This window comes from Maniola hyperantus, chromosome 23 (assembly GCF_902806685.2).
Source record: "Maniola hyperantus chromosome 23, iAphHyp1.2, whole genome shotgun sequence".
Taxonomy (NCBI): domain Eukaryota; kingdom Metazoa; phylum Arthropoda; class Insecta; order Lepidoptera; family Nymphalidae; genus Maniola; species Maniola hyperantus.
The window spans coordinates 7,797,341-7,819,635 of record NC_048558.1 but is presented as its reverse complement, the minus strand read 5'-3'; the positions used below and the strand labels follow the sequence as shown (position 1 = coordinate 7,819,635).

At 35.7% G+C, this 22,295-nt stretch overlaps 3 protein-coding genes across 11 annotated transcripts; all 3 read left to right on the top strand.

Annotated features, from left to right (window-relative positions):
• The first annotated feature begins 4,182 nt into the window (after positions 1–4,182).
• LOC117993328 (facilitated trehalose transporter Tret1-like) lies at positions 4,183–21,930 on the top strand. 9 transcript variants are annotated; one of them, XM_034981119.2, is made up of 3 exons: positions 11,930–12,300; positions 19,261–19,399; positions 19,992–21,930. In XM_034981119.2, exons 1-3 carry the CDS (start codon positions 12,265–12,267, stop codon positions 21,257–21,259), a joined length of 1,443 nt encoding a protein of 480 aa, XP_034837010.1. In that variant the 5' UTR covers positions 11,930–12,264; the 3' UTR covers positions 21,260–21,930. The 9 variants fall into 9 exon arrangements, with proteins under 9 accessions (XP_069362715.1, XP_034837014.1, XP_034837010.1 ...); XM_069506610.1 differs by lacking the exon at positions 19,261–19,399 and adding an exon at positions 13,371–13,509 and having other exon boundaries at positions 19,992–21,929; XM_069506611.1 differs by lacking the exons at positions 19,261–19,399; positions 19,992–21,930 and adding exons at positions 13,371–13,509; positions 14,504–16,015 and having other exon boundaries at positions 12,118–12,300.
• LOC138403991 (facilitated trehalose transporter Tret1-like) lies at positions 4,608–6,691 on the top strand. Its single transcript, XM_069506625.1, has 2 exons — positions 4,608–4,694; positions 5,116–6,691. The coding sequence occupies exons 1-2, from the start codon at positions 4,628–4,630 to the stop codon at positions 6,327–6,329; spliced, it is 1,281 nt and encodes a 426-aa protein (XP_069362726.1). The 5' UTR covers positions 4,608–4,627; the 3' UTR covers positions 6,330–6,691.
• Positions 10,102–11,556, top strand: LOC138403993 (facilitated trehalose transporter Tret1-like). Its single transcript, XM_069506640.1, is given in 3 exon segments — positions 10,102–10,499; positions 10,502–10,672; positions 10,675–11,556. Coding segments are annotated over 3 exon segments (1,020 nt in total). The 5' UTR covers positions 10,102–10,225; the 3' UTR covers positions 11,250–11,556.
• Positions 21,931–22,295: the final 365 nt, after the last annotated feature.

Below are 22,295 nucleotides of genomic sequence, written 5' to 3'. Positions count from 1 at the left end.
TTATCTTTAAATGTTTGTAACGCATACGACGTATTAAATTTATAGGTTTTGATAATTTTCGTGAAATATTTTGATTGCTTGGACCTGGTTCTTGTATTATTAAAGGATCTGATTGAGGGTATAAATGATTTTCTGAGTTACTAGCATCACTGTAGGGTGGTAAGTTTTTCATTAGTATTTTTTCTATTTCTTTTGGTCTTTCTTCCTTTTTAAGTAGCTTTGTGAGTTTTTTCGCCATCGCTTCCTTTGTTCCCGTTGCACCCTTAGAGTCATATTTTTAATGCTAATTATCTGCTTCTTTTTTTTCCTCGCTAAATATCTCACTCTTTCTTTTTCCTTTTGTACAGTATACAGTTCAAGATTTGCTTTTATTTGCACATACTTTTCTCGTTTACGTAGCCTATCTTTTGCCAATTTTTCTTCCTTTGTTAACTTTTTACGGGGTTCCGCCATTTGAGTACTGAATACCTAATAAATATACAAAAATACGGCCTTGTAACAACAAAACTCATAGCATGAAATAATGACAGTAACTTTTATATAGGTAAAATGTACGATTGTTTTAAATCGTTAGTAGCTTCACAGTTGATAGTGTAGGCGACGCGGAGGTGGGTGCGGAGAATAAATGACGATGTTCAGAGTGATCATAAAGATATGAAATTATGAATTAATATATGAAATCAAAATCAGTCATTACCTTCCAAAAGTGTTCATTACCATCCTGCATAAATTTGGATGGTAAGGATAGTAATGAAATGGAGATGAATGATTTTTTTTAACTCTTTTTGAAATAAGTTCGTGATCGAGTTCAGTATCAAATCAAATTTTAAATAGGTACAAAATGGACTAAGAAGGTAAACATTCATTGACAAAATAATAATTTACTTACCACTGTACCTTCTGAATTCAAAGGGAATGTGATGAAATTACTTCCTGACGAAACACTATTCCGAATGAAAAGATTGTGAATAATTTTGACATCGACACGCGCACGCCCTTCTGGCTCCGTCGCCCCGGCTAACTGACTTGTAGAAACACGTCTTGCCCACACCCATAGTTGTAGACGTACAGATACGTTCAAATTTTAAATTCATTCAAATACGGATGGTTATGATTTTTTTACAGTGACAAAACTTAAAATAGCGATTTAAAAAAAAATAAGCATTATTAAAACAAACAAATATTTATTCATTGAGTTATGTATTAGATGTTAATATGACATATTAATTGGAGCAGTCCATTGAAATAAAAATAAATAAAAATTAACAAACTTTTGAATTCCAAATTCGGAATCAGAGAGGAATGAAATTATAGGAGGTATTTTTAAGTTTTAAAAAAAACTAATTCATAAAAGTAGAAAATGCGCAATACTGATTCTAAAGTGCTCATGCCTGTAGCCCTTAAATAAATAATTATTCAATTAAAGTCTTATTTTCATAGGTTAATTACTCTGAATATGTTTTTTGCACGAAACGGCGGAATGAGCCTTAACTATACCCATGCAAAAAATGTCGAATGTATGCACGTCGATCCGTTGCTCCGTTGCGACTTGATTGAAGGACAAACCAATAAACCAACAAACAAACACACTTTCGCATTTATAACAAGGGTACTGATTTATTATGCACATTTTTCTTGTATTCAGGTTTTGTATTTATTTACATTTGAATAAAAACCGGATGGCATATAGTCTCAGATATATTATATTATTATCACCAGTGATATTATACTTATAGGTTTTATCGAAAACTATAATATATCTACTTAGATACTTTTTAGGGTTCCGTACCTCAAAAGTTTCTGGAGCACTTCGACCACCCGTTGTGCCAGATCCTTTGTTCCACGCACATGCAAACTGTGGAACCAACTCCCATCGACGGTGTTCCCACTAGATTATAATATGGGGTTATTCAAGGGGCGGACCAACTCATTCCTAAAAGGCCGGCAACGCATCGCGGCGGTTCCTCTGGTGCTGCAATTAATGTTCATAGGCGGCGGTGTCTTTGCTCGCTATCTCTATAAAAAAAAGGAAAAACGGAACCCTTATAGGATCACTTTGTTGTCTGTCTGTCTGTCAAGAAACCTACAAGGTACTTCCCGTTGACCTAGAATCATGAAATTTGGCAGGAAGCTTGGTCTTATAGCAGACATGAGGGAAAAAATCTAAAAACCGTGAATTACTATACCAAGTGGGGTATCATATGAAGGGGCTTTAATTGTACATTATAAAACAGATTTTTATTTATTTTTAGGCATAGTAGTTTTTGATTAATCGTGTAAAATGTCGAAAAAATACGACTATAGTAAGGTCCCCTTGGTGCGCGAGTCTGACTCGCACTTGGCCGGTTTTTAATTTATGATTTCGCATTACCACATGGATGAAGCAGCCATAAAACTCTTGTCTTTTAAATTTCGTAAATTATTAATACATCATCATCATGATCAACCCATCGCCGCCGGCTCACTACAGAACACGGGTCTCCTCTCAGAGTGAGAAGGGTTTTAGCCATAGTCTACCACGCTGAACATGTGCGGATTGGTAGATTTCACTCACCTTTGAGAACATTATGATTTATGGAGAACTATCAGGCATACCTAACACCAGACCATCAAAAAGAGTAATTTATATGCTATTTTGAATAAATCATTTGACTTTGACTTTGACTTTGCATGCAGGTTTCCTCACGATGTTTTCCTTAACCGTTAACGCAAGTGATATATTTTAATTACTTAAAACGCACATAACTCCGAAAAGTTAGAGGAGTTGCCCGGGATTGAACCCCCAAGTCCCGATTAGAAGGCGGGCGTCCTAACCACTAGGCTATTACAGCTTATTTATACATAACATGCCGTATTTTCAACATATCAAGTTTATTTAAATAAAGACTTATTTTCTATTCAGTATTAAATATGGGATGGTTTAGTGATGTTCATTTTTGGAGACAGGTACGTACTTATTTAATTAATTTAAAGTAGATTAATATCTAGTAAATAAAATTATTTTTTAGTTTAGTGAATAGGATTTTTTTTATTAGATAATTTTTTTACTCCTCTGATGCTTCCAAAAAAGCATGTGTACCTATACTAAAAATAATTTAAATAAATGAAATTCAATATTTAAGTAGTAGGTAGGTATTGATATAAATCAGAACCCTTATTATAAATGCGAAAGTGTGTTGTTTGTTGGTTTGTCCTTCAATCACGTCGCAACGGTGCAACGGATTGACCTGATTTTTTGCATGGGTATAGATAAAAACCTGAAGAGTGACATAGGCTACTTTTTATCCCGGAAAATGAAAGAGTTCCCACGTGATTTTTAGACACCTAATTCCACGCATACGAAGTCGCGGGCATCAGCTAGTACTAAAATGACGTCATTGAAGGAGAAACCATCAAACAAACACACTTTCACATTTATAATAAGGGTACTACTGATTGGTCATGATATTTTTTGTATTGACTATATACTTAACTAGCTTATGCTCGCGACTTCGTTCGCGTGGATCACACGAATTTCAAACCCCTATTTCACCCCCTTAGGCGTTGAATTTTCAAAAATCCTTTCTTAGCGGATGCCTACGTCATAATAGCTATCTACATGCCAAAATTTCAGCTCGATCTGTCCAGTAGTTTGAGCTGTGCGATGATAGATCAGTCAGTCAGTCAGTCAGTCACCTTTTCCTTTTATATATTTAAGAAGATTAATTTTAGTGCATCGTGCTGGTCGCTTGTTGCATGCTTTCGGTCAGTTCTGGATTCATGCTGTCGTTTCCCGCTGTGATGAACCCAGATATACTGTCTCCAAACGGCACTATACATGTAACTCCAGATCAAGCTGCGTGGATCGGTAAGTGGAACTAACTTATACAGTTCTGGATTCATGCTGTCGTTTCCCGCTGTGATGAACCCAGATATACTGTCTCCAAACGGCACTATACATGTAACTCCAGATCAAGCTGCGTGGATCGGTAAGTGGAACTATCTTATACAGTTCTAGATTCATGCTGTCGTTTCCCGCTGTGATGAACCCAGATATACTGTCTCCAAACGGCACTATACATGTAACTCCAGATCAAGCTGCGTGGATCGGTAAGTGGAACTAACTTATACAGTTCTGGATTCATGATGTCGTTTCCCGCTGTGATGAACCCAGATGTACTGTCTCCAAACGGCACTATACATGTAACTCCAGATCATGCTGCGTGGATCGGTAAGTGGAACTAACTTATACAGTTCTGGATTCATGCTGTCGTTTCCCGCTGTGATGAACCCAGATATATTGTCTCCAAACGGCACTATACATGTAACTCCAGATCAAGCTGCGTGGATCGATAAGTGGAACTATCTTATACAGTTCTAGATTCATGCTGTCGTTTCCCGCTGTGATGAACCCAGATATACTGTCTCCAAACGGCACTATACATGTAACTCCAGATCAAGCTGCGTGGATCGGTAAGTGGAACTAACTTATACAGTTCTGGATTCATGCTGTCGTTTCCCGCTGTGATGAACCCAGATATACTGTCTCCAAACGGCACTATACATGTAACTCCAGATCAAGCTGCGTGGATCGGTAAGTGGAACTAACTTATACAGTTCTGGATTCATGCTGTCGTTTCCCGCTGTGATGAACCCAGATATACTGTCTCCAAACGGCACTATACATGTAACTCCAGATCAAGCTGCGTGGATCGGTAAGTGGAACTAACTTATATACTTTATGAACTGATGTTTATACTTAGAATATATTTAAAATACAACTAGCTTATGCTGTCCGCGTGGACTACACAAATTTAAAACCACTATTTCACCCCCTTAGTGGTTGAATTTTTAAAAATCCTTTCTTGGCGGATACATCTACGTCATAATAGCTATCTGCATGCCAACTTTCAGCCCGATCTGTTCTGTAGTTTGAGCTGTGCGTTGATAGATCAGTCAGTCAGTCAGTCAGCCAGCCTTTTTCCTTTTATATATTTAGATATATTTTTATTCAAATAGACTTTTAGAAGTGCTTTTGAATCGTCAAAATAATTTACCACTGGTTCGGAATGCCGCGGTTCCTTCCGAGAAGAACCAGCAAGAAGGTGACGCCTAAAGGTATTTTATTTATTTTAGCTGCCAGCACAGGGATTTCAGGCGTTTTGGGATTTTGCACAGTGCCATATATCATGCAGATTTATGGCCGGAAAATAGTTCACATTGCAATAAACATCTGCACAGGTGTCGGCTTCCTCATATTCGCACTGGCAAATAATGTGCCCTGTTTGTACGCAGCCAGAACATTGCAAGGCTCTCATATGTGTATGATGTATGTTGGATCCATAATGATGGGGGAATATTCACATCCGAAACGAAGAGGATATTTTATAATTTTAAAGAAATTTTCTGCTGCCGTTGGTTCACTGATATGCCACTCCATGGCTTTGTGGTGGACTTGGAAAAAGATTGCTGCATTTGCCATAATTCCTCCCGTTATTGCGGTAATAATGACTTTCATGTGGCCTGAGAGCCCAGCGTTCTTAGCGTTGAAAGGAAGATATGATGAGTGTGACAAATCACACACCTGGCTTCACGGGGACAGTTTAAAGAATAAGAAAGAGCTAGACAATTTAATAGCCACCCAAACAGAACGCAGAGAAAAGGCAACGAACAAGAGAAATGTGAAAACTGTAATAAAAAACATGATGAAGAAAGATTTCATGCTACCATTTATAACAGCATCTATGTTAACTTTGTTAATAGACGCGAGTGGAAGATATTATACGCCAGCTTATGTTGTCCAAATTTTAACTGAGATCACGAAAGATAAGTCGATTGCTGTATATTGTACTATAGGAGCCGATACATTAACTGTAATCGCATTATTGATATCCTGTTATATTATTCGATGTTTTAAACGACGCACATTGATATTTACTGCTGGTATAACTTCTGTGTTTTTGATGTGTTTAATTAGTTTAGTTGCGATTTTGAAAACCCGTCATACCATTGGAGGGTCTGCACTTTGGATAACTCCTAGTATTATTTTATTAAATATTTTCGTTGTTAACGTAGGAATTGTACCAGTTTGTTTTGCTATTATAGGCGAAATATTTCCATTAGAACACAAAGGTACAGGTTCATTCGCAACGGGTATAGTGTTTACTATTTTGTTTGTACTTGTAATGAAATTTACTCCATTGATGATGGAGAAGACTGGAGTGGAAGGAACTTTTGGTATTTACGGACTACACATGATTCTCGCTTTGCTTATATTATATTTTACTTTAAATGAAACAAAAGATAAAACTTTACAAGAAATAGAAAATGAAATCAAAGGCATCTCTTAAAACTACTTAGAGTAGTGCACTCCAAACAAATGCAGTTTGGCTCTAGTGTGAAATGTTAACCAATCAAACTCAATGAAATTTGTAGATACGTTCTAGAATCTAATAGGTACGAGTATCTGTGTCTATACTATACCAGGCTTTCGTTAAATTATTTGGCTTCAAAGTTACTTGGACTCAAAGACTTGTATAACTACAAGTCTTTTAACTCGTGTAACCCTAAAACTAGATTTTTACGAAAATCTGGCAAACTACAATTTCAGATATTAGATAGATTCTAGAACATACAATACGAAATTTAATCGAGTTCCATTGGTTAGTGTTCAAATGAGAGCCAAATTATACCTATTTGCAAAAGTGTTTTTTATGCCAGCAAATAATTGCCTAAATAATAAAAAGTCACCGCAGTACAATATTAGTCGCCAAGTCAATATTTATGAGACCCTACCTGATATGTGTTTAGGTTTAAAATATACATATTTTATTCTCATAAGAGACTTCGGTCACTTAAGCATATGAGAGCTTAATTTTTTTAATTGAAAATGTTACACAGAAACTTTATCTAGCCTTAACTAATTACTGTACATTATTAACAAATTGACAAATTCGCCATTAGATAGGTACATTTAATTTAATTATACTCATTCCATGCATTGGTTTTCCATTTATTTATTTATTATATTATTGTTGCCTCTATTTTCCGCCGTTTTAATTATATTTTTATGTAGCCAAACTTGAACTGCCTATTTAATTTATTTGCCGCAAAAAAATTAAAAATCTGCTTAACTATTAGTCGCCGTTTAAGTTTTAAAATATAAATGTATCATAGTATATAACATAGATGTAAATAATAATATTATTATGTTAATGATCTTTAGAACGAAGTGTTTCCACTTGAATAAACACCTAACCTTTCTTTGAAACAGTGATCAAACATATTAAAATATAATTAAGTATTTTGTAACCTTCTCATTGTCATACTATGAAAATTGACGTAAAATACACACTTAACACGCTAAACAAATAAAACAGTTTTGATGACTTTACTTGTAGATAATGTTTTTATTAGCATTTAAATAAAAACTTTTAATATTTCGCCAATTATATTAAACATGGACTGCTTTAGCGATGTTTATTTTTGGAGACAGGTGGGTATCTACTTATGTTTCTTTTTAATAATTTTTTTTTTAGAATGTGATGGAAGAAATGATGAAAGGCCATATGATTTAACTAAATTAATTGTGTGCAAAAATAATTATTTATAATAATAATTAATTTAATAAATATAATATTTAAGTGTAGTGTTCTAGTAACCACGAAATATACCTAAGTGGTTCACAAATATATTTTATTCTTACAATTTAATGTAAATTATGAGTGAAATTACCTACTTGAAAGATTAAATAATATTTTTAACTGACTTCCAAAAAAATAGTTCTCAATTCGGCCCGTTTTTTTAATGTATGTACACACCGATTTTTTGAGGTTTGAGGAGCAACAAACCAATAAACCAACAAATCAGCAATCCAATAAACCAACAAACAAACACACTTTCACATTTATAATAAAACTATTGTAAATTATAGGCAAATGATTGACCACAATCACACCTGATGGAAAGTGATGATGTGCCTACTTTTGTCCCAGCCCGAAAAATCAAAAAATTCCCACAGGATTTTTAAAAACTTTACTTCACGCGGTTCTTCCGCGACGTCGTGGGAATCAGCTGGTAAAAAAATATTCACACTGATTTGTTATGTAATGATAATAGAATAAGAATTTTATTTAAAAAAAAAATATTCATGTTTTAATTTTATCAAAAATTTATATTAAAAAATCCTGCAAGTACAAACATGTACCTACTTTATCTACAGGTAAGTATATTATTATGTATCTATTTTCCTTGCCTTTATCATAGGTTAATAAGTTATCTGTATGTTTATACAAGCGTGTCCTAGATTCATGGTTCTATATAAGATTACAGTGCGCGACATGTCGACATGGCAATCGCTTATCCCCCGCGCTAACCCGGGGCAAGAAGCGCGAATGACGTGCGGATGTGCCCCCTTCGCCTCATACTCCGATTGTATGACAATTTCTATAGACCTCGACTTGCCTCAACTGTGAGTCCCTTGTGCTAAATGACATTAACAGGGGGCGCTGTTGGAGAACAAAGGCTTAGAATATTCAAACAAGAACAAAGGGGACACTTGATGGCAACGTTAATTCCGATTTTCACCACGCGCCAAGTTAGCCTTGTCTCACTGTACTATGCTCTCCTGGTACTTTGTCCATGTAAGCTGCAGTTGGTGGCACGTCATCACGTCTCTGACCTTGAACTTGCGCAGTGGGTAATATATCGATTTACATATTATTTTTTGGCGTTTCTTTAAAAGGCCTCTGACCTTGTATTTGCGCAGTGGGTGATTTATCGATGTATGCTACAGCATACGCAATGGACAGAAAGAGGTTGTATGAAAGTGAGCTAACCCACAGGTCCCGGTCGCTGTTTCATTTCCTTGCAATAGAAATTAAAAGCAGATTATATAACTCGGTCATAAAACCCATTTTATCATTGACTTAAATATCTGCCCTCTTCGGGTTAGGTAAATAAACGTCTGAGATAATATAGCTTGTTTTATGCCCTTTGTACCTAATCTAGTTTATATTAATTACTAGCTGCCCTGGCGAACTTCGTTCCGCCTAACAGTCGATTCAAATTCTTTAATTTTTTCTCTCCGTAAGAACCATCCTGGTACTTCAAGGAATATTATAAAAAAAGAATTAGCGAAATCGGTTCAGCTGTTCTCGAGATTTGCGATGACCAACACATTTAGTGATTCATTTTTATATTATAGATTATTGTACATAATTTTAACCAACTTCTTAATTCAGTGCATATTTTTTAAAGTTGCTGGTGCTTTTACTATGCTGTTTGATATCGGTCGGTAATCGTTTTATGCTATCGTTTCCCTCGGTACTGAACCCAGACATACTATCCCCGAACGGCACTGGATTACACGCAACTCCAGATCAGGCTTCTTGGATAGGTAATTGAAAACTCACGAACTCTATACACTAACCTTTATATTTTTTTAATGCTTTAACTGTGATCTCTCTTGGTAGTAAGAAATGATTCAGTTTTTGATGGAAGCGGGCTAACAGGGAGTATAGTAAACTATGCCCAAACTCCTAATCGATTTCTAAGCGGCATTGTAACTGCACGCAAAATATCCTTGGCAGCATTCTGGTAGGAGCAACTGATCAGACTTGACTATGTTTAGGAGTTATACATTCCTAAATCGCCGCAGTGGACGTCTATTGGTTGATGATAATGATGATGATGATGATGAAATCGCCCCTGCTGGGAATCGAACCTGTAAAAGACCACAGCGCAGGCCAATGCACTAGTTTTGTGAAGCAACTTAAAAGCTTTTTATGAATGATCTCCCGTTGGAATAATTCATTCCCCTTTGGGAAAGGCAAAAGTAGTAGACCATAAAAGTCTGATAATGCGTAGGTGAATGATCTCCATCTGGTCTGTGTATGATAAGCTAAAGTGATCTCTTTCTATTTCAGCTGGCAGCAGTGGAATTTCGGGCATTGTTAAATTTTGCATGATACCACATATTATGCAAATTTATGGACGAAAATCAGTTAACATTGGAATCAATTTTTTTGCTGCTCTCGGTTTCCTTATACTTTCACTGGCAAATAACATTCAAAGTTTTTACGCAGCAAGAATCGTGCAAGGAGTAGCAATGTGTTCATTTAATATTGTAGCTTTGATACTGGGAGACTACCAATCCGCACTTGGCCAGCGTGCTAGACTATGGCCAAAACCCTTCTCACTCTGAGAGGAGACCCGTGCTCTGTAGTGAGCCGGCGATGGGTTGATCATGATGATGATGATGATGATACTGGGAGAATACTCACACCCAAAAAGACGAGGATACTTCGTCTCTGTAAAGAAAAGTATGGTTGCAGTTGGTTCAATAATGTGCCACTCCTTGGGTATGTGTTGGACCTGGAAACAGATTGCTACTTTGGCAACTGTTCCATATATTCTTGCAATAATTTTTCCGCTTATGTGGCCTGAAAGTCCATCATTTTTGGCTTTAAAAGGAAAATATGACGAGTGTAAAAAATCACATAGATGGCTTTTTGGAGATAGTGTTTACACTATATCGAGTTAATATCGAATCAGATGGAAGTGAGGAACCGATCAAAGGACAAAGAAAACCTGCGAGCTGTGATCAGAAAGTTACTAAAGAAATAATTCATGAAACCATTTTTAATTGTTTCTTTATTGACAGTGATAACAGACGCGAGTGGAAAATATTATATGTAGTTCAAATTCTAACTGAAGTCACGAATGACAGGTTTATCGCTGCATATTTGACATTAGGTTCCGATATATTAACATTGGCTGCGTTAATAATATCATGCTTTGTGATCCGATGTTGTAAAAGACGGAAATTATTATTTACTTCTAGTATAACTTGTGTGTTTTTGATGTGTCTGACAAGTTTGATTACATTTTTGAAATCTCGTTACAATATTAGACAATCCTTATATTGGTGGTTTATCCCTTCAATTATTTTATCAAATGTTTTCGTTGTTAACGTAGGGATTGTACCAACAAGTTTTGCAATTATGTGTGAAATATTTCCATTAGAACACAAAGGTGCAGGTGTTTGTGCAAGTGGTATAGTTATTACTGTTTTGTTTTTCGTTGTTATGAAATTCACTCCATTGATGATGGACAAAACAGGAGTTGAAGGTACATTTGGCATCTACGCACTTCACGTCGCTGTCGGTTTGTTGATATTAAATTTCATTTTAAATGAAACTAAGGATAAAACGTTACAGGAAATAGAAAAAGAAATTAGAGGCACTAAACAATCGAAGTGTAATGAATAGGTATTGTCTAAATGACAAACCACTGATCAAAGCTTGTCCAATATTCTTCTTACAATATTAAAATATAGTGCACTTTTTACAGAGTGGTCCAGTATATTATTATTATCTATGGAGTGGTCGTAACTTATGGGACATATTATGTAATATTGTTATTGTTATTGTAGGTAACGTCAGTAATTATCATCGACCTCCTTGTTTTTACGTCGCACTGCCATAGTTGTCTGGGTCATCTCATCGCATTTACTAAATCATCCATCTATTAGTTTTTAATATTCCTATTGTTTTTGATTTGATTTTGATTTGAATTTGGTTTTCGTTGGTGTTCAATAAATATCTACTTAAATATAATTTCGTGTCATTTTAACTAGCGGTTTCAGCTTATCCTTAGATAAGTGTTAATGATTTTTCTTTTGAAGTACCTATTTCCAATATAAACATCTAAGATAAACTGCACTTTAGGTATATGCCCGGACCCGGAGTACCTAGGCATTATTCGTAGCTAAAACTATGATAAGTTACATCCAAATCCGTCCAGTAATTTCAGAGAAAAGCGTGTGCAGACAGACATATAGAACAAAAAATAAAATGTTTCGGCTTTTATACCGATAATTTATGTGTCCTCCGATTAAAAATTTCAATATATTTATGGTACAGTAATCGTCCAGTTACAAGTCCCGGAAATTGCTATTGTGCTGGAACCATGTCTCATTAACATCGAAATGACGTCATTTTGACGTCAGCCGAAATAAAAATATACCATCAGCTCAAAAATTTGGTCTAGTGCTGACGTCACTAAAATGGCGGCCACGCTCATAAGCAATTTGCGGGACTTAGACGACTTTACTGTAAAATATTAATAAATTAATATGTTTGTTTTACGGCCTTCATATTATCATGCGATGAAAATTGTTATTAAAATACACGTATATCACGCTTAATAGATAAAGTTGAGGTTGTGATAATGCATTCTATTACAGTCTAAATGAAAACTTTCAATATTTAGCCTATTTGAAACATGGACTGCTTTAGTGACATTTATTTTTGGAGACAGGTATATCATATTGTCAGTTTTTTAATAAAATAGATAATAAATAATTATTTATTTGCTAGAAAAAATAATAAAATAAAAAATAAAATAATATGATGAGAAAAACCATAACAGTAAATTAAATTAATATTTTGAATACTAATAACAATGTCCAAAAATATAAAAAAAAAACAATTTAATGAAGTTATTGTATGTAGAAACCATGAAATTTCACATGAATAATATAATTTATTGTTAAATTATTACATGTAAATTATGAGGCAAATTACTTGAAATTTATGTCTTTTTTATTTATGAATTGAGTAAACATTATAATTGCCATATAAATAATAATTCCAAAAATGAAAGTATAATTAAATTAAAAATCATAAATCAAATTAAAAATTAAAATTAAAAGTGTCAATACCTACAGTAAGAGGTACCTATCTAATTTATACCACATTCACTTTAATTTTTTAACACAAATATTTCAAATCGGAAATCGGTGAAATTTTAGACCCTTGTTCTGTTTAGAATTCGTATAGCATCCGTAGACAGAACAGTAATGCACCATTTTATGATAGACTAGCTTATGCTCGCGACTTCGTCCGCGTGGACTACAAAATTTCAAAACCCTATTTCACCCCCTTAGGAGTTGAATTATCAAAAATCCTTTCTTAGCGGATGCCTACGTCATAATAGCTATCTGCATGCCAAATTTCAGCCCGATCCGTCCAGTAGTTTGAGCTGTGCGTTGATAGATCAGTCAGTCAGTCAGTCATTCAGTCAGTCAGTCAGTCAGTCAGTCAGTCACCTTTTCCTTTTATATATATAGAAAAGAAGAAATACTAAACGACACTTAAAATATTTAAAACCACGCTCACGTAACCCCTCGTCCATCAATCACACAGACTACGCGAATCTGTGTGCAGCGGGCCGCGCCGCCCGCGCTTCGCAACCCACCCCACCGTTGCTCTGTACAAGTACATTCGCCAACTCGTTTATAGTTTCTAGTTCTACTCGTTTCTCGTTCATCGTCGGCGGTCGGACCACTGCCCTAAGGTTACACTTACCCGAAGGTACCATTGTTTTAGTGTGTGGTGCTTATAGCCAGCTGCCTGTTCGCACTCGGTGCTGGTTTCATGCTGTCATTTCCCTCGGTGCTGAACCCAGACATACTGTCCCCAAACGGCACTGGAATACATGCAACTCCGGATCAGGCGTCTTGGATAGGTAAATAGGAAGAACTTACTGTAGGTACTTATTAACATTTTCGAGCCTCAATAGCTCAACCGGTATAGGAGTGGACTGAAAACCGAAAGGTCGACGGTTCAAATCCCGCCCGTTGCACTATTGTCGTACCTACTCCTAGCACAAGCCTGACGCTTAGTTGGAGATGAAAGGGGAATATTAGTCATTTAATATGGCTAATGTTCTTTTTACAAAAAAAATAATATGTTTTTTACCCTTGACTGTTATCTGCCCCAAGGAATAATGCAGTCTTAGATGGAAGTAGGCTAATCTGGAAAGGGTCTGGCAGGTTACATCAAAAGGAGAAATGGAACCCCTATAGGATCACTGTTGTCTGTCTGTCTGTCAAGAAACCTACAGGGTACTTCCCGTTGGCCTAGAATCAAGAAATTTGGCAGGTAGATAGGTCTCGAAGCAGACATTCGGGGAAAAATCTGAAAACCGTGAATTTGTGGTTTACACAAAAACATTAAATTATGGTCATGAACTAATAATTAGGCTTATTTTCAATTTTCGAAGTAAGATAACTACCTATATCAAGTGGGGTATCATATGAAAGGTCTTCACATGAGCTTTCTACAAACAGATTTTTATTTATTTTTATGCATCATAGTTTTTGAATTATCGTGCAGTATGTCGAAAAAATGCCTGACTCGCACTTGGCCGGTTTTTATTCTATTACTAGTTAGCCCTTGACTGCGAGCTCACCTGATGGTAATTGATGATGCAGTCAAAGGTGATAGCGGGCGTTAACAAAGATGTTTTTACAATTCACTTAAATAGTATCACTACATCAACTTTTATTTTGTGAACCAGTGCACCAGTTTAGTGAAGCAACCTAAAACTCTTTTTTTATTATTATTATTATTATTATTATTTATTTTATTTCAGATGTTTCATCCATAATATGATGTTTTATGAATGATCTCTTTCTGCTTTGTGTATTGTACACTAAAATTATTTGTTTCTATTTCAGCTAGCAGCAATGCGATTTCGGGGGTATTTGGATATTGCATGGTACCATACATTATGCAAAATAGTCGAAAATACGTTTACATTGGATTAAATTTTCTTACTTTTCTCGGTTTCCTTATATTTTCCTTGGCAAATAACGTTCCCAGTTTATACGCGGCAAGACTCGTGCAAGGAGTGCCAATGTGTGCAATGTTTTTTGCGCCATTGATACTAGGAGAATACTCACATCCAAAGAGACGAGGGTACTTCGTTTCTATAAAGAAAACTATGTTTGCAATTGGTTCTCTAATGTGCCACTCATTGAGTTTATGTTGGACCTGGAAACAGATTGCTGCTTTTACAACCGTTCCATATGTTCTTGCAACAATTTTAACGTTGACGTGGTCTGAAAGTCCATCGTTACTGGCTCTCACAGGAAAATATGATGAGTGTGAAAAATCACATAGGTGGCTATTCGGAGACAATACAAATAGTGAGAGAGAATTAGAAGAGTTGATATCAACACAGATAAAAGCGAGAGACCTGGCAAAAAATAGAGAAAACATGAGATCTGTTATCAGAAAGTTGTTAAAGAAAGATTTCATAAAACCATTTTCAATTGTTTCTTTATTGACAGTGATAACAGACGCGAGTGGAAAATATTATATGGTTGCATATGTAGTTCAAATTCTAACTGAAGTCACGAATGACAAGTCTATCGCTACATATTTGACATTAGGTTCCGATATATTAACAATAGCTGCGTTAATAGTATCATGTTTTTTGATCCGATGTTGTAAAAGACGCACATTATTATTTTCTTCTGGTATAACTTGTGTGTTTTTGATGTCTCTTACAAGTTTCACAACATTTTTGAAATCTCGTTACAATATTGGACAATACGTATATTGGTGGTTTGTCCCTTCAATTATTTTATCAAATGTTTTCGTTGTTAACGTAGGGATTGTACCAACAAGTTTTGCAATAATGAGTGAAATATTTCCATTAGAATATAAAGGTATAGGTTTATTTGCAACTGGTATAGTTTTTAGTATTTTGTATTTCCTTGTTATGAAATTTACTCCATTGATGATGGACAAAACAGGAGTCGAAGGTACATTTGGCATCTACGCACTTCACGTCGCTGTCGGTTTGTTGATATTATATTTCATTTTAAATGAAACTAAGGATAAAACGTTACAGGAAATCGAAAATGAAATCAAAGGCGTTAAGCAATATAAGTTTAATGAGTTTTATTTAAATGACAAACCTCTGATCAAAGCGTGATACCAATAGTCTTGTTACAATATAATAAAGTGAATTTCTACAGAGTGGTTGTAATTTATGGGATAATATTCTGGGTCACGTCAGCTGTTGTCGTCGACCTCCTTGTTTTTGCGTCGCACTCTACTATAGTTGACTGGGTCACCGCATTTACTAAATCTTCTATCCATTAGTTTTTAATATTTCTATTGTTTTTTTATTTGTGTGTGGTTTTCAATAAAAATTTAAATAAAAATTCGTGTCATTTGAACTAGTTGTTTTAGCTGCACCTTCTTTGGATGATATATCAGTCAGCTTCTCTTTTATTTTGTTTATACATATAGTCAAAGATATTTCATCATCATCATCATCATCATCATCAACCAATAGACGACCATAGGTCCAGCAGTGGACCTATGTCCACTGCTGGACATAGGTCTCTTGTAGGGACTTCCACACGCCACGGTCTTGCACCACCTGGATCCAGCGGCTCCCTGCGACTCGTCCGATGTCGTCCGTCCACCTAGTGGGGGGTCTTCCAACGCTGCATCTTCCGGTGCGAGTTCGCCATTCCAGCACCTTGGGACCCCAACGATGATGATTAGCTATGAGTAGTCCAGTAGTTTTAGCGTGAAGTACCTATACGCAGACAGACAGAAAGACAAAAATTAAGGAAATGTTTGTGAGCGTCACATTATCATAATGTGATAATATGAAGGTGAATTTAAATAATTGTCATTAAAAACAGGATTTCATGATTTCATTAGTAATCAAATACATGAAATTAGTACATTCGTGATTAGATTCTACTTAAATGTCGTGTTTTTAGGGTTCCGTGCCTCAAAAAGACAAAACGGAACCCTTATAGGATCTCTTTGTTGTCTGTCTGTCTGTCGGTCTGTCCCGTTGACCTAGAATCATGAAATTTGGCAGGTAGGTAGCTCTTATAGCAGATATTCGGGCAAAAATCTGAAAATCGTGAATTTGTGGTTACATCACACAAAAAAAATTAAGTTGTGGTCACTAACTAATAATTAGTATTTTCAATTTTCGAAGTAAGATAACTATATCAAGTGGGGTATTATATGAAAGGTCTTCACTTGTGCATTCTAAAACCAATTTTTATTTATTTTTATGCATAATAGTTTTTGATTTATCGTGCAAAAACTCGAAAAAGTACGACCGAAGTACGGAACCCTCAGTGCTCGAGTCTGACTCGCACTTGGCCGGTTTTTACCCTTTAAAAGAAGTCTACTAATATTTAGTTAGTTTTAAAGATGGGTTGTTTCAGTGACGTGCAGTTTTGGAGACAGGTATGTTTGGGTCTTTTTAGATAAACTAAATACCAACTTAAATATTTATTTACCTACTAGAAAGTTTATACAACACTAAAATCCTGGGTTCACACTAAATGGGTTTTATTTAGTGTGAACCATTTATTGTAAACTAGCTGATGCCCGCGACTTCGTCCGCATGGATTTAGGTTTTTGAAAATCCCGTGGGTGATTTTCCGGGATAAAAAGTAGCCTATGTCCTTCCCCGGGATGTAAGCTATCGCTGTACCAAATTTCGTCAAAATCGGTTGAACGGTTGGGCCGTGAAAGGCTAGCAGACAGACAGACAGATACACTTTCGCATTTATAAATATTAGTATGGATTACTTGAAATAAATGATTATTTATTTATATTTATGAATCAAGCATAATATTAACAAGATCAAATTAATAAAAGTCAAAATCTAAATAAAACCCTAAGTAATTACAAATCAAACAAAATCAATCAAGTTTCCATGCGTAGAATATAAGTATTTAGGTACCTACTTACCTAATTATATTTTATTAAGTTAACTTTTTCAAATAGCCATTTATAAGTTTTCATCTTTTAATTTTTTTTAACTACACCCATGATTTAAATCCTCTATAAAAGATTCTGAAACAGTTAGCTTATTGCCAACATTAAAACACCCAATATCTTAATAACCATTAAAGCATCCAAACGAGTGTTATAATGTTGTACTGAATTTCATTATAACACTCCTGTGAAAAAGAGACAGCGCTACACTGCTGGCATAAATCTGTCTCGTTCTAACCGAACCTTAAGTCGTGATCCGTGGTATTTATGGGTATTTCTATGAATTTCAAAAAAATAACATTGACATTCACGCGCGTTTCACTACCAGAACGCCGCACGTTTTTTAAAAAAAGTAAGTTATTAGAATCCCCGCCATTTTTCTTTGATATTTTTATTGTCTTTTTGACAAAAAAATGAGGAATTCATGTTTTGAGAGGACACTGCCAGAATTTTCAGATATTTTAAACCTGTGCCTGTGTTTTAAACGCTTATAGTGAAGTGGTACTTAAATATAAATATTCCGCCAAGTAACTATATCGGGATCGGGACTTTCCAACTCAGAATCTTTTATAGAGGATTCATAATATTATGGGTGTAGATAAAGTCTTGTATGCAACTGTTGATAATTAGGTATTAAAACACTCAAGTCATACTATTCCGACCGATAAACCGACTTTCGTGTTTTAATGCCCCTCTTTATACAACAGTTGCATAAATAACTATTAAAGTAAATAGATTTTTACAGCTTTTGGCAGTTTTACAAATAATTAGATACTTAATTAATATGGGAGCCATATTACAGTTTTCTTAGATAGAATAACAAATAAATATTAAGCGTTTTTAGTAATCAAAAACCTGTGCAGAGCAAATCCAGCCTGTTTAATGATTTTTTTTGATTTATCAAAACTATGAAAAATTGTTTCCACTAAATAATAATTTGTAATTTATAAAACTTATATTACTTAATTTATAATTAATTTCTACTTTATCGAGGCGTTTTGAAGTACAAGTACAGTCATCATGACCATGATCAACCCATCACAGGCTCACTACAGAGCACGGGTCTCCTCTCAGAGTGAGAAGGGTTGTGGTCATAGTCTACCACGCTGGCCATGTGCTTGGCCACGATGTTTTCCTTCACCGTTAAAGCAAGTGATATTTAATTAATTAAAACGCACATAACTCCGAAAAGTTAGAGGTGCGTGCCCGGGATCGAACCCCCGACCTCCGATTAGAAGGCGGACGTCCTAACCACTAGGCTATCACAGCACGAGTACAGTAGCCGGCAGGAAATATTGTACATCGACCTATTAGAAAGAGTTTTCGGGTTTGTAGAGCGTTGTCTTCGTCCCTTATACCTATGTGACGTTTTGTCGGTCTCAACGACAAAGACAACACTCTACGAAACCGCTATCTTTTTCGGTCGACGTTCAATATTTCCTGCCGGTTCTTGTAGTAGTAAGTAGTTAATGCCACAGATTTTTTCCTACTTTTTTGATAAAAAAACCTTTTGCCGACATTTTCAAAAATGGAATCTTGTTTTACTTCAACCATGCATAACGAATAATTTTTAACCGACTTCCAAAAAGGAAGGAGATGTGTGTGTTTTTATGTGTGTACATCGATTTTTTCGAGGTTTCTGGACCGATTTGCATTTTTTTTAAGTGTATGGTGCTCATAGCTAGCTGCATGTTTGCCTTCGGTACTGGTTTCATGCTGTCGTTTCCCGGGATACTGAACCCAGACATACTGTCCCCAAACGGCACTGGAATACACGCGACTCCAGATCAGGCTTCTTGGATAGGTAATAAGAAGAACTTACCAACTCTGTACATTTTTTGAACCATGACTGTGATCTCTTCTGATGGTGGAGTGCACAACCATACCAATAGGTATGTACCTAAGGTCCCATCTCGTAAAAAGAACGTTGGCCGTCTTCTTCTTCCTAACTGCCATACCCCTTCCAGGTTAGCCCGCTTCCTTCTTAAGACTGCATCATCACTTACCACTATGTGGGATTGCAGTTAAGGGCTGCAGTCAAGGGCCAACTTGTATCTGATTTTTTTTTATCCGGGATAAAAAGTTGCCTTCGTCAATTTTGCGGAACGCATGCTACTTTTGTATCATATAAATCGATTAAACGGATGGGCCTTTAAGAATCCCGTGGGAACTCTTTGATTTTCCGAGATAAAAGTAGCCTATGGCCGTCCCCGTGATGTAAGCTAACTTTGTACCAAAGTTGATCAACCACGACACTGCTGGGTCGTGAAAAGCTAGCAGACAGACAGACAGATACACTTTCGCATTAATAAATACATTTATAACATACATATTATGAGAAATTTTCTCTTTCTATTCTGTTAATAACACACTAACATGATCTCTTTCTATTTCAGCTGGCAGCAATGGAATTTCGGGCTTTGTTGGATTTTGCATGGCACCATACATCATGCAAATTTATGGTCGGAAATCTGTTAACCTTGGTTTGAATTTTCTTTCTGGTCTCGGGTTCCTTATATTTTCTCTGGCAAACAACGTTGCCAGTTTATACGCAGCAAGAATCTTGCAAGGAGCACCTATGTGTGGAGCTCATATTGCAACCTTAGCGCTGGCAGAATACTCGCATCCAAAAAGACGAGGATACTTTGTCTCCATAAAAAAAAGTATGGTTGCAATCGGTTCACTAATGTGCCACTTCTTGGGTATGTGTTGGACATGGAAACAGATTGCTGCTTTTGCAACCATTCCATATATTCTTGCAATAATTTTTACGCTTATGTGGCGTGAAAGTCCATCGTTTTTGGCTTTAAAAGGAAAATATGATGAGTGTGAAAATTCACATAGATGGCTGTTTGGAGATAGTGTAAAGAGTAAGAGAGTTTTAGAGGAGTTAATATCAACTCAGATGGAAGTGAGGAACCGGACAAAGGACAAAGAAAACCTCTGGGCTGTGCTCAGAAAGTTACTAAAGAAAGAGTTCATGAAACCATTGTTAATTGTTTGTTTATTGATAATGATAATAGATGCAAGTGGAAGATATTATTTGCTTGCATATACAGTTCAAATTCTAACTGAAGTCACGAATGACAAGTCTATCGCTTCATATTTGACAATTGGTTCCGATATATTAACATTAGCTGCGTTAATAATATCATGTTTTGTGATACGATGTTGTAAAAGACGCACATTATTATTTACTTCTGGTATAACTTGTGTGATTTTGATGTGTCTTACAAGTTTAATTGCATTTTTGAAATCTCGGTATAATATTGGAGAATCCGTGTATTGGTGGTTTATCCCTTTAACTATTTTATCAAATATTTTCGTTGTTAACGTAGGGATTGTACCCTCAAGTTTTGCAATAATGTGCGAAATATTTCCATTAGAATACAAAGGTGCAGGTGTTTGTGCATCGGGTATAGTCTTTACTGTTTTATATTCGTTTGTCATGAAATTAACTCCATTGATGATGGAGAAAACAGGAGTCGAAGGTACATTTGGTGTCTACGCACTTCACGTGGCTGCCGGTTTGTTTATATTATATTTCATTTTAAACGAAACTAAGGATAAAACTTTACAGGAAATAGAAAAAGAAATCAGAGGCATTAAACTATCTAAATTTAATGATAATTATTTAAATGATGAACCACTGGTCAAAGCATGATTAAAATATTCAACTTCTTAAATAGTGCACTTCTGTTGTACCGTCTTGCACTCCACTACAGGTGCCACCACATTTATATACAGGCCCGTGTCCAAAAAATGGATGGGTCATATGAACCACCAGGTGACGTATATAGGACGATATAAGAGCATAAAATAATAAGATTCAGCACTATGCCGTCACTTGTAAGCTGTCCAACTGAGTGCTGGTGAGAATTCAAAAGATTAGAAGCTGTATTGAAACAGTATGATACTGATGCCGTACAGAATGAAATGACCAAATTTACCCTGGAAATTGTCAGAAAATTCAAAAAAATTACCGACTTTATGGTGCACCATTTTTTTACGGCACTGCACGCTTTCTTATTATTTTTCATGGATCTGTCGATGGTAAAAATGCCGTACAAAAATATATGACCAAAATGTACTCACTCTAACCTGCACTTTTGAATTCTCACCAGCACTCAGATGGACAGCTTATAAGTGACGGCATTGTGCTGAATCTTATTATTTTATGCTCTTATATTGTCCTATATACGTCACCTGGTGGTTCATATGACCCATCCATTTTTTGGACACGGGTCTGTAGTCTATTACTGAATCCTACCGGCTCTTTTATCTTCCATCTGACCCTGTACCATTTGAAACGCTGATTTAATCATCATTCATTTCTGGTAAATACGAATTTCACGTTAATATTAATAAAATCTATGACATTTTAGTCTTTTATTTTCTAAGTAGGTATTTATTAATAATAATAAAGTAGATAAAGCTAGTGTTACAATTTTGATATTGTTGTTTTAGTTGCAGAAGTATTAAATAATACTTACCTACAGTAGGCTTACCAGAGTTTGACCGACGCGGAGGGTGTGAACGCCCGTAACCTTATATCGCGCATGCTGTCGAGCGAAGAAGCCTGGCAACGATATAGCAAAATGCTGAGGGTTATAATGATAAGAAGGGAAGAGAGGGAAAAAGAAGAAAAGAGGATGATAGAAATTTAGGAGGTCAGCACGAAGTAATGCTTACGCAGTTCC

Bases quoted from the DNA above. Each gene is read 5' to 3' on its own strand.
- LOC138403991 (XM_069506625.1), top strand. From the start codon at position 4,628: ATGAACCCAGATATACTGTCTCCAAACGGCACTATACATGTAACTCCA. The intron at 4,695-5,115 runs GTAAGTGGAACT...TATTTATTTTAG, and splicing joins AGATCAAGCTGCGTGGATCG to CTGCCAGCACAGGGATTTCA.
- LOC117993328 (XM_034981119.2), top strand. From the start codon at position 12,265: ATGGACTGCTTTAGTGACATTTATTTTTGGAGACAG. The intron at 12,301-19,260 runs GTATATCATATT...ATTTTTTTTAAG, and splicing joins ACATTTATTTTTGGAGACAG to TGTATGGTGCTCATAGCTAG. The intron at 19,400-19,991 runs GTAATAAGAAGA...TTTCTATTTCAG, and splicing joins AGATCAGGCTTCTTGGATAG to CTGGCAGCAATGGAATTTCG.